The sequence below is a fragment of the Eumetopias jubatus genome, unplaced genomic scaffold (genome assembly GCF_037043125.1).
Source record: "Eumetopias jubatus isolate StellerSeaLion01/CBP00866 unplaced genomic scaffold, mEumJub1_p1.0 scaffold_12, whole genome shotgun sequence".
In the NCBI taxonomy this organism is placed as follows: Eukaryota; Metazoa; Chordata; class Mammalia; order Carnivora; family Otariidae; genus Eumetopias; species Eumetopias jubatus.
Genome location: NW_028274818.1, coordinates 55,134,671 through 55,147,359, shown reverse-complemented (window position 1 = coordinate 55,147,359; position 12,689 = coordinate 55,134,671). Strand labels below are relative to the sequence as shown.

At 36.8% G+C, this 12,689-nt stretch overlaps 1 protein-coding gene across 12 annotated transcripts in view; it reads left to right on the top strand.

Moving 5' to 3' along the window:
• Window positions 1-12,689, top strand: part of PRRC2C (proline rich coiled-coil 2C) — a 92,320-nt gene that overhangs the window by 33,066 nt on the left and 46,565 nt on the right. For all 12 annotated transcript variants that reach the window (XR_003612273.2, XM_028122948.2, XM_028122943.2 and 9 more), the window contains exons 7-12: window positions 418-500; window positions 983-1,116; window positions 1,193-1,280; window positions 2,743-2,887; window positions 4,482-4,535; window positions 8,509-9,130. Coding sequence is in view for 11 of the 12 variants with exons in the window: in XM_028122948.2 (XP_027978749.1) it covers window positions 418-500; window positions 983-1,116; window positions 1,193-1,280; window positions 2,743-2,887; window positions 4,482-4,535; window positions 8,509-9,130 (1,126 nt within the window). In the remaining variant the exon portion in view is untranslated. The remainder of the gene's footprint in view (window positions 1-417; window positions 501-982; window positions 1,117-1,192; window positions 1,281-2,742; window positions 2,888-4,481; window positions 4,536-8,508; window positions 9,131-12,689) is intronic.

The following is a 12,689-nucleotide window of genomic DNA, read 5'->3' as shown; positions in this document are numbered from 1 at the left end:
ACAAATCTGCCTTCAGTTAATCTATTGCATTATGATGAAGTGTCACATTATTTCCTTTCAGGTATTTGAACTTAGGGCTCTGCAGGTCCCTGGGGTGCATGCATGTTGTCTTTTTAGGTTTTTCATGTTGGTACATAATCATGTGATTTTGTTAATGCGATAGCAGAAGTTCTTTCTAGGATGTGTCCTAGTTATTATCCATATTTGTAAAGTCTTGCTAGATGCAGTAGTCTTAAGAGATGGCTTGTTATTGAGGGTGAATGATGATTTATACCAGCTGATACAACTAATTATTTATAGAATGGTTTATTATAATCTTTCTTTCTATAAATTATCTGAGGTTTAGTTAGGGTGATCTTTTTTATATATATACATAACTTGGTTGCAGAATTTACCAATTTTGTTTTCTTCATTCAGATGTTTCAACAGTATCCGAGGATGGCGTATCCTCCTCTTCATGGTCCCATGAGGTTTCCACCTTCTTTATCTGAAACAAACAAGTAAGACTATTAAATGATAAAAGTTGCCAAGGCACGAGGGCACATATGCTCATTAAGATTTTCTGGAGGTTGAATGGATTGTGATGATTGATTCATTATTTTGACCTCAGAGTACAGTTGCCATGAACAAATAATTGACTTTTATAAGATAGAACAATACTTTATTCTTCTAAAACTTTAAATTGACGTTAAGATTCTGAAAACTGAAAATCATGGCATGACAGTTGTTTATCCTTTCTTCCTTCCATGATGTTAATGACTCCCCATTTTCTTTTCTTTTTTTTTTTTTTTTGTTTAATGTGAGACTCGAACATTCTCCTCATTAGAATTTCTTCATACACATGTCAGGTGGAGAATATTTTGTACATCAGACAATACTAATGTTGAATTGAAATGAACTAAATTCCAGTCTTTTAATATTTACATAATTTGGAATCATTAAAACTTTGTATCTTTTCCCTTCATAACCTCTTGTTCATTAGAAGCCTTCGAGGAAGGGGTCCACCTCCTTCATGGGCCTCTGAGCCTGAACGCCCCTCCATCCTTAGTGCTTCAGAACTAAAGGAGCTTGATAAATTTGATAACCTAGATGCTGAAGCTGATGAAGGTTGGGCAGGTAAGAGGCAAAATTAATTGTTTTTAGTTTTTGGATGTTTTTAAACAGTCAGTCTGAATTTTCCTTAATTTACTAGGTGCTCAGATGGAAGTAGATTATACAGAACAGCTGAATTTCAGTGATGATGATGAGCAAGGAAGTAGTAGTCCTAAAGAAAACAGCAGGTAAGCTATTGGAACAACTTCCACGAGTAATACTATGAATTCATTGATATAACATTATCCATTTATGCAGAGAGGTTTCATTAATAGTCATTTGTTCCTTTTTTATAGAATTTCTATATTCTACTCCAGGAACTTACTGAGTGGGAAGTTGACTAATAAGCCAAATTTTAAAGTACAGCTAGTCAAGGAATTAAAGTTTGATGCTTCTAAAGAAAATACATATTTTAAAAAAGATGTTTAGATTCTGGTCATCTAATTGGTGATTTTTTTTTTAATTTTATTTATTTATCAGAGAGAGACACAGCAAGAGAGGGAACACAAGCAGGGGGAGTGGGAAAGGGAGAAGCAGGCTTCTCGCTGAGCAGGGAGCCCGATGTGGGGCTCATTCCCAGGACCCAGGGATCATGACCTGAGCTGAAGGCAGACGCTTAATGACTGAGCCACACAGGTGCCCCTAATTGGTGATGTTTTTTTTTTTTAAAGATTTTATTTATTTGAGAGAGAGAATGAGAGAGAGAGAGCACATGAGAGGGGATAGGGTCCGAGGGAGAAGCAGACTCCCCGCTGAGCAGGGATCCCGATTCAGGACTCGATTCCGGGACTCCAGGATCATGACCCGAGCCAAAGGCAGTCGCTCAACCAACTGAGCCACCAAGGCGCCCTGATTGGTGATATTTTGAAAGACAATATCAGAGACTATTTCAGACTTGTTACTTGCTTGAACTGATTCATATTTACAAAATTGGAGAAAAATTACTTGAATTACTATAGCTGCTTTTTTAAACTTGAGCAAGCAACATTAAAGTTTGAAAAATGGGAGCTTTTCATCTCTAATATAGGGACATCAGAGTCAGAAATATATGGATTATATACCATAAAAATTGGGCTCTTAAAATACAAGGAGCTTGCATGCACATGCAATTAGTTGTTAGAAGTTTTGGTAGAATTGGTAGTTTCTAGCCATGGCATTGTAATATACTGCTGTTTCATGATCAGTTCTGAGATGCCTGGCACTTGTGATTTTAAAAAATACTATAGTTTGACTTCTGTCTTTTCATTAAGTCAGAATAAGAATACAGGTATTAATTATAATATTACTTGGTTGCACTTAGATGAGACTTTTTGGGTGGAGGTCAATCAAATGGTTGGGATATATTCCTTTGTGAAGTTGTATGTCAAGATTGAGTGTCCATATTTGACAGCTACTCTACTGCACTTTACACCTTGTGATGATAGCTTAGCCAAACCTAGGTCCTAACACATTATAGACATATGGCATATATTTACTGAATGAATGAATGAATGAATAGCACCATTGGTCACAAGGCCATCTCATTTCTTGATATATTCCCACTCCACCCACTAAAACCATAGAGAAATAATCTTTATAGACAAAATGCTTTTACTTAGGTGTAGTCTGTCCACTTTACTTTCTAATTTCACCTGGATTTTGATTGCTTAGTGAGGATCAAGGTTCAAAAGCTTCTGAAAACACTGAAAACCGAAAAGAAGCAGATGAAGCTTGCAACACGAAGTCATCTTCTCAGATACCTGCCCAGCCATCAGTATCAAAAGGTCCCTATGGGAAGGGACCTCCATTTAATCAGGTTTGTTGGACTTAAGATCGTTTTCACTACCTGTACCTTGGTTGAATTAATCTTGTAATCATAAAATTGAAAGAAGAATTAGGAAAAGGAAACTGTATCTTTTGTCTTGAATAGTTGTACATCTAAACCATAATTTTATTGCATTATTAATAGGAACTGTCAATACAGTAGCTAAAATTAACAAGTAGAAACTAAAGTTTCACCTTTTTTCTGCCTTGTAACTGTTTGGTCCTATTAAAGTGGAGGTTTAAACTTTTTCCAAACATTGCTAAGTGCTTTATGGTTTACTGAGTTCTTTGTAAATTCTAGTCAGTATTCATATGTGAAATAATACGGTGAGTAGGGAATCACACATAAGGAGTAGAGAAATCTATTAAGTGTGAGTCATTTTGAAGAACATCGTTAAAGGAAATAATGTAGGTAAACAGATACACTTGATCCTACTTCCAAGAAACTGCATTGCAAGCTGGGAATTAAAAAGGGCTGTCATCAGAGAGTCCACTTGACTCATAGTGTACTCAGCATATATTTGTTGAATTCATACAAAACAGATGGAGGAACTGGTCCCTTCAAGGAGATAAAAGGTAGATAGCTAACAGTCTCTGTAAAATGAAAAGACATCAAATATCATTTGCGAGACAGTGTGATAAATGGTGTGACAGAGTGCACATAATGAGTTCTTAGAGCATTCTCCGGAAAAGGTTTTGCAAAAGACTTGGTACTTGAAGTGGGAATTAGCCAGTAAACAAAGGGAAGAGAGAAATTTCAAGCAGTGGGAACATGTTCAGAGTAGAGAAGCACGAGAAAGCATGGCACATTCTAGAAGTCTCCAGTAGTTTGATACAGGAGAGGAGTTAAGACAGCTGCATAATAACCAGTTGTTAAATGTATGTTATACAAGGAAGTTTGAATTTTATTCTTAAGGCATTGATTAGTCATTGGAGAATAAATTTGTGAATTCGAAAAAGGATTTTTCAAGTTTTTTTTTTTTTAATAAAATTCATGTTTTATGTGACTTAAATTTACTGGCTTGACATGGGGAGTGATAATCCTTTCCCATGAAAGAATAGAGGAATATCATATACCATATCTTGATGCGTGTGTGTGTGTTTTGTGTGTGACATTGTATTAGCAAGTGAATAGTGTTGTGAAGTGTAGCAAGTGAGTATGTATTGTATTTGATTCCAATATGTTTTAGATGTTTCATTTCTTTAGGTAAATCTCATACATTTAGTTTGCCATTAGGAAAAAATGCAGAAAAAGAATAGGGCTTACGTAAATAAAATTCCAAATTAAAGGCGTACTTCTCCACTGCCAAATTACCTGTGGTAGAATTTCAGAATTTATACACTAAAATTCTACTTTTTGCAAAGTCCATTTGAGATTCTAATCTTATTAAAATGGCAGAGTGATTTTATAGAATATAATGTTACCATGCAGTGAGTGGTGTACTTTTATTAAAAAAGAGAAAAGGATGAAGATGGTTTACTGTTTGCCATCTTGTAGTGCCACTGAAAAAAATTTACGTTCAGTAATATTTTCAGTAGATATCTTTTATCTGGTTATTTTGTAATATTCCTTATCTTTATTATAGGAACGTGGACCATCTTCACACCTGCCACCACCTCCAAAATTGCTTGCACAGCAGGTAAATGTTAAATGCTTCTTTGTGGTCTGTATGTATTATTTGATTTTATTTCTTTAATGGAAAGATTTCTGTATGTTTCTTACAACTTTTATGAAACAACTAGGGATATTACCTTGTTAGTTCTTTGCATATCTTCCTCTTTTTTCTCCTCTTCGTTCTCAGTTGATAGGCATGCTCCTAATTTCTCTAAGAAAATGAGAAGCAACTGTTTTTCCCATTTCAGTGCCCTTCTTATTCTGACTTCTTCCTATCTTTGCTGCTAAGGGCAACCCTTCTTACTGTTCTTTGCTCCCATCTTCTATCACTTATCGGTAATATTATCTCCCATCTTAAACTTTTTAAAAAAATCAACCCTTCTTTAACTCTCACTACCCTCCATCCCCCTATAGTTTCCACCCTATTTCTCTGTTCTCCTTCATGGCAAAATTGTTTTAGTGAGCTATTTGCACTTACTGTCTTCACTTTCTCTCTCAATAACCCTTTACGGTTACACGAATATTACCACTATGCCTTTGAAACTATTATTATGAAGGTCAGTAATGGTTTCCGTCTTGCCAAATTCAGTTCTGTTGTCTTCATTTTACTTAATTTCCGTAGCGGTTGACATAGCTAATCTTTCCATCCTTCCTAAAAGACCATTTTTTTTACTTTTAAGACATCATACTTACTGTGTTCTCTTTCTTCAATTTGTATTTTTTGTGGGCCTTTATGGGGGGGGAGCGCACGCACGCACACAGGAAGGGGGAGGGGCAGAGAGGGGGGGAAACAAGAGAATCCCGAGCAGACTCCCCACTGAATGTGGAGCCCGACTCGGGACTTGATCCCACAACGTTGAGATCATGACCTGAGCCAAAATCAAGAGTCAGACTCTTAACTAAGCCACCCAGGTGCCCCTGGGTGTTGGAGGGTTAAGGGTTGTGTTCTTATTCCTTTTTCTGACTGTATCCTTTCCTTGGAAGATCTCATAAATGTGCTTATGGTACTTAAATATATGTTATCTGTAGCCCTTAAAGTTCTATGCTAACTTCAAGAGTCAGGTATTTAGTGATCAATTAAGCATCTCCACTTGGATTTCTGATAAGATATGTCCAAACCATAACAATATCCTCCCCCCCGTACACATGACACACGTGGCCCTGCTTCTTCCCTTGTCTTCCCATCTTATGTAATGGCATTATCATTTACCCATTTGCTCAGGGTAAAACCTAGAAGTCACTCATAACTCTTCCCTCTTTATCATACATCCACCCTAATCTATCAGCAAATTATGTCACCCCTACCTTCGGGATATATTCCTATACCGAGTAATTGCCTACCACCCGTTATACTTCACTTCAACTATCACAGTAGGTTCCTAATAGGTCTTATTTCCCACTCTTGCTCTGCTTACCTGCCACCTCCATCCTAAATTCTCCTATAGTAGATCAGTCTTGTCCTATTCAGGTCCTTCCAGTGGTCTTTAAGGTCTCAGTCTACTCTCCTCATTTTATCTAGTTTTCTCTTTGTTCTTGCCACACAAGCTTTATTGCAGCAAATAAAACATTTTATTTGCTGTTTCCTCTTAACTAGAGGAATGTTTTCCAGAGATCCTTATAATCAAATTCTTTGCTCAGGTGTTACCACTTTAGAGGGCTTCCCTAATCGCCCTACTGTGACGGGCATACACACCACAACCATCACCACCATCTCCACCAGTCGTTTTCCTTTTAACAACTGAATGCTCTTTATGGTATTTTTATATACATACAGGCTAAAACTAAACATGTGGAAGAAAGTGGAGAAAAAAATCTTTAAACTTGGGTCAACAAAGATGATCTTGGATAATTCACAAAAGGTGTGAATTAGAAAAAAAAAATCTGTCAGTTGGAGTTTTAAAAACATCTCTGAGGCAATGAAAAAATATGTACATAAAAAATATTACTAATCTGACCAGAACATGTACCAGAATATATATATATTTTTTAGGAAAGTATTTATTTCTCTTTAAAGATTTTATTTATTTGTCAGAGAGCGAGCGAGCACAAGCAGGGGGAGCGGCAGGCAGAGGGAGAAGCAAGACTCCCTGCTGAGCAAGGAGCCCCATGCAGGGTTCAATCCCAGGACCCTGGTATCATCACCTGAGCCGAAGGCAGACACTTAACTGACCCACCCAGGCGTCCCTGGAATATATTTTTTAAAAGAAGTACAAACAAGGGTGCCTGGTGGCTCAGTCAGTTAAGCATCTGCCTTTGGCTCAGGTTGTGATCCCCAGAGTCCTGGGATTGAGTCTCGCCTTGGGCTCCCTGCTCTGCCTATCTCTTTGTCTCTCATGAATGAATAAATAAAATCTTAGGGAAAAAAAAAGAACAAACAAAAGACCCTTATAACTAATAATAAGACAAGTAGTCCAAAATGATTTGAACATTCACTTCACAAAATGAGATATATAAATGGCCAGTAAGCACAAGAAAAGATGTTCAGTATCTTAAACACCATGGAAATGCAAGTTAAAACCACAGTGAGATTTTGTTACACATCCAAAATTTAAAGGGCTGGTGACACCAAATATGGTGGGGATATAAAGCAGCTAGCACCCTCATAAATTACTGGTGGGGCTGTAAAACCTTGTAACCACTTTGGAAAACAGTTTGGCAGTGTCTTAGTAAAGTGAAAAATACACTTAACACATGACTCGGCAGTTCCACTCCTAAGTGTTTATCCAAGAGAAATGAAAACACATGCATTTACACAAAGACTTAGGCATGAATGTCCCATAACTATTTATTCATGATTAAAAAAATTAGAAGCAGTCCACGTGTCCATCCACAAGTGAAACGATGTGCCTATGATAGAATACTACTGTCCAGCGATAGAATGGAACAAATGACGGATGGCCACCTCCAAACTGTTATCCTGAGCAGGAGAAGCCAGATACAAAAGAAAATATAACTTGATGTATCCATATATATGAAACTAGGAAAGGTAAAGCTACTCTCTGTTGCCAGAGGCAGACCAGTGGTTGTTTGGGGTTAGGGGTGCTGGCAGATAAAGTGGTTTGCCTAAGCACTGTTAGTAAATGGTAGAGTCTGGATCATGTATATATATTTTTTATATTTAGTCCAGTGTTTTCATCATACCATTATTTTCTCATTTGTAAGGATTCCGACTGGTTATATGGCTTTTGAGATTTCTTCACCCTACTAGCTATTAAAATCAGTATTTTTAAAAGTTCTTTTTAGTTCCTTAACATCTCAGCCCTTCAGGTGCTCTCGTTATTCTGCTTGTTTTGCGTAGTTGCTGGCAGTGATTGTAGTTGTTTTAGAACATATCAATTAAAAAGTAGGTCATTAAAACTCAGTCTCTCAAGTGATATCCCACATTCCACTGTGGGTGGGTTCTAAGCATGCATTTTGGATCTTCCAGTTCCCAGCTCGAGAACTCTGTCTACACAGGCTGATTTCTAGGAATTTCTCCTCCTCGGAAGTGTCGGCAATAGTAGTGTCTCCAGCTTCTTCACTTAGCAGCTCTGGCTGGCTGTTTTTTCCCTGTAACTGCACCTTTGTCTTCTCAGGGCTCACATGACACTGTTCTGCATCTTTATGGACTTCTCTCCCTCTTTAGGCATTCCATCTCTGACAGTTGCAGCTCCAGAAAGCACTCACATTCTAAATTTCCTTCATGTCTAAATTTAGATTTTGAAATTCATGTTGTGACAGCTTCTAATTTCATTCAACAAATTCTGTATGTGTGATAATGTCTGCCACAATAAATAGGTACATGGCCTAGAATAATTGTTCTGGTCTTGGGGAATTATCTAAATTTAATATTTTCCCCATGTTGGTACTTGTTTGTATTTTAACATGTATGTTTTATCAGAAACATTTGTGACATTTTGTGGAGTTTTTTCTTCCCTCTTCATGTCTATGATTTGGCTAAGATCAAGTGTGGAAATAGATTTGTCATATTCATCTGGTAATATATCATAATGTTTCAGCATCCTCCTCCAGACCGGCAGGCAGTACCTGGAAGACCAGGCCCTTTCCCCCCGAAGCAGCAAGTACCAGATGAAGATGAAATATGGAAGCAAAGAAGAAGACAGCAGTCAGAACTTTCTGCAGCAGTGGAACGCGCTCGGAAACGGCGTGAAGAGGAAGAGCGAAGAATGGAAGAACAAAGGAAGGCAGCATGTGCAGAGAAACTGAAACGATTGGATGAAAAACTTGGCATTGTGGACAAACAACCCTCTCCAGAGGAGATTAGAGAAAGGGAGCGAGAAAAAGAACGGGAGCGTGAGAAAGAACTTGAAAGAGAACAAGAACGGGAGCGAGAGAAGGAGAGGGAAAAAGAAAGGGAGAGGCAACAGGAGAAGGAGAAAGAACTGGAGAGAGAGCAGGAAAAACAGAGAGAACTGGAAAAGGAAAGAAAGCAAGAAAAAGAAAAAGAACTAGAACGACAGCAGGAAAAGGAAAAAGAACTGCAAAAGATCAAGGAACAGGAAAAGGAATGTGAGTTGGAGAAGAAAGAAAGGGAAAAAGTGGAGGAAAAAATTGAACACAAAGAACCTACTTTAGAGCCTATGGTAGAGAAACCAGAAAGTGAAACCAGCTGTAATAAAGGTATGAGAGTCTTGTTTGTTCTTATAAAGAGGCTTCATAGTACTTCTGGTGTGGATGTTTGTGTATTTTTAATATATGTATGTATATAATCCAGATAAAAATGATTGAGGTGTTTGTTTTTTTTTTTAAGATTGATTTTATTTATTTAGAGAGCAAGCATGGGTACGCACATTTGTTAGCAGGGGGAGGGGCAGAGGGAGAGAGAATCTCAAGCAGAGCCCAACTCGGTGCTGGATCCCAGGACCTTGAGGTTGTGACCTGAGCCAAACTCAGGAGTCAGACGCTTAACCAGCTGAGCTACCCAGGCATCCCAATTGAGTTTTTTTTTTTAATAGAAGCTGAATTTTATTGGATACTTTAATACTCTTTTTTCCATAATTTTTTTATTATGGTGAAATATATGTAACATAAAATTTAGCATCTTAACTATTTTTAGGTATACAGTTTAATGATATTAAATACATTCATAATTTGTGCAGTTACCACCACCATCCATCTCCAGAACTCTTTCCGTCTTATAAAACTGAAACTCTACCTATTAAACAATAGTTCCGTGTTCTCCCATCTCCTCAGCCCCTGGCAACCACTGTTCTAATTTCTGTCTCTGATTTTGACTGTTCACAGTGCCTCATACAATATTTGTCTTTTTGTGACTGGCTTGTTTCACTTAGTATATTATCTTCCAAGATTCTTCCATATTGTAGCATATTGCAGAATTTTCTTCCTTTTTAAGGCTAATAATCTATATCTAAAACCACATTTTTGCTTGTCTGTTTATCTGTTCATGGGCACTTGGATTGATTCCATATTTTACCTATTTTGAATAATGCTGCTGTGAATGTGAGTGTACAAATATTCATTTCTTTTGATTACATACTCAGAAATGGAATTGCTCCATCATATGGTAATTTTGTTCTTGATTTTTTTGAGGAACCACCATACTGTTTTTCACAGCAGCTGTACCATTTTGCATTCCCATGAACAATGCACAAGGGTTCTAATTTCTCCACATCCTCACCAACATCTGTTATTTTCTGAGGGTTTTTTTGATAGTAGACTTCCTAATAAGTGTGAGGTGGTATTTCACTGTACTTTTGATGTGCGCTTTGCCAATGATTAATGATGTGTTGAGTATTATCTTTTCATGTGTTTATTGGCCATTTGTGAATCTTTGGAGAAATGCTCAAGTCCTTTGTCCGTTTTTTAAACAGATTGTTGTTAAGTTTTAGGAGTTGGCTGTACATTCTAGATGTTAATCCCCTACCAGATAATATGATCTGCCTCTCTTTAGATAGGTTGCCTTTTCACTCTGGATAATCTTTTCATGCACAAAACTTTAAAATTTTCATGAAATGCATCTATTTTTTATTGCTTCTGCCTTTGGTGTCATGGCCAAATCTAATATAATGAAGCTTTTGTTCTGTTTTCTTTTAAGAGTTTTGTAGGTTTATGCCTTACATTTACATCTTTGACGTATTTTGAGTTAAGTTTTGTACATTGTGTTAGGTAAGGGTCCAGCTTCATTCTTTTGCACATGGATATTCAGTTTTCCCAAAACCATTGTTGGAAAGACTTCTTTCCCCCATTGAATGATCTTAGCAGCCTCTTCTGAAATCATTCAGCCATGTATGTGATGGTTTATTTTGGGGTCTTGATTCTATTCCATTGCCCTGTCTGACTTTATGTTAGTGTCTTACTGTTTGTATTACTGCAGCTTTGTTGTATGCTTTTAAATCCGGATATGTGAGTCCTCCATCTTTGTTACTTTTTTTCATGATGGTTTTGGCTATTTGGGTCCCCCTGAGAGTACATGTGAATTTTAGGATGAGTATTTCTATTTCTGTAAAGAACACCATTGACATTTTGCTAGGGATTGCATAACTGTAGCTTGCTTTTGGTAGTATTAATGTTATCAATATTAAGTCTTGCAGTCTGTGAGCATGGGATGTGTTTCCATTTATTTATGTCTTTAATTTATTTCAGCGATATTTTGTAGTTTTCATTGTAGAAGGCTTTCACCTCCTTGGTTAATTCTTAAGCATTTTAGGGGTACCTGGCTGGTTCAATCAGGGGTGTGCGCAGCTCTTGATTTCATGAGTTCAGGTCACATGTTGGGTGTAGAGAATACTTAAATAAAAACCTAAAAAAAAATTCTTAAGTATTTTGTTCTTTTTGATGCTATTGTAAATGGAATTGTTTTTGTAATTTCCTTTTCAGATCATTCATTATTAGTATACTAGAGATGCAGGTAATGTGAGCAGATGATATGATCTTATGTGTAGAAAACCCTAAATCTCAAGGGACCCAGAATAGCTAAAACCATCTTGAAATAAAATAACAAAGCTGGAGGACTCACACGTCTGTATTTAAAAACTTACTACAAAGTTTATATTTGTAGGAATTTGTTCATTTCATCTTGTCTTATTTGTTGGTATATAGTTATCCATAATACTCTCATAATCCTTTTTATTTCTGTAGAATTGGTAGTAATGTCCCAGTTTCTGTTCTGATTTTAGTAGTTTGAGTCTTCTCTCTTTTTTTCTTAGTTGACCTGCCTAGTTAAAGGTTTGTCTATTTTGTTGATCTTGTCAAAGAATCCCCCTTTTATTTATTTATTTATTTTTAAAGATTTTATTTATTTATTTGACAGAGACACAGCGAGAGAGGGAACACAAGCAAGGGCAGAGGGAGAGGGAGAAGCAGGCTTCCCACCGAGCAGGGATCCCAATGCAGGGCTTGATCCCAGGACCCTGGGATCATGACCTGAGCCAAAGGCAGACTCCAACAACTGAGCCACCCAAGCACCTTCAAAGAATCCCCTTTTGGCTGCATTAATTTTTTTCTATTTTGCTATTCTCTATTTTGTGGATCTCTGTGTTGATCTTTATTGCCCTTCTTCTGGTAACCTTGGGTTTACTTTGTTCTTATTCTTTTCCCTTACGTTGTAACACTAAAAAAAAAAAAAAATTTATAGTTATAAATTTGCCCCCTTTGCACCACTTTTGCTGCATCCTATAAATTTTGGTATGTTGTGTTTTTGTTTTCATTGTTCTCAACTATTTTCTAATTTCCCTTGCCATTTATTCTTTGATACCTTAGTTGATTAAGACTGTTGTTTAATTTCCACGGATTTATGAATTTTCCTGTTTTGCTTCTCTTTTTGATTTTTAACTTCATCCCCCTGTGGTCAGAGAAAATACTTGATAGGAGATTTACCGTTTTAAATCTATTGACCTTTGATATTGTGGCCTAACATACAGTCTGTCTTGGAAAGTGTCCTTTGTGCATATGAGAAGAATGTGATGGCTGTTGTTGGATAGAGTGTTTTGTAGGTCTTTTAGATCTAGTTGGTTTATTGTATTTAGTCCTTTGTTTCCTCACTTACCTTCTGTCTGGCTATTCTATCCAATATTCAGAGTAAGGTATTGAAGTGTCCAACTGTAAATGTACAATATTCTGTCCCTTCAACTCTCTCAGTATTTTGCTTTATATATTTTCATGGTCTGTTATTAGACACATATATGAAATATGTATAAGTATTTATAATGGCTATCTCTTG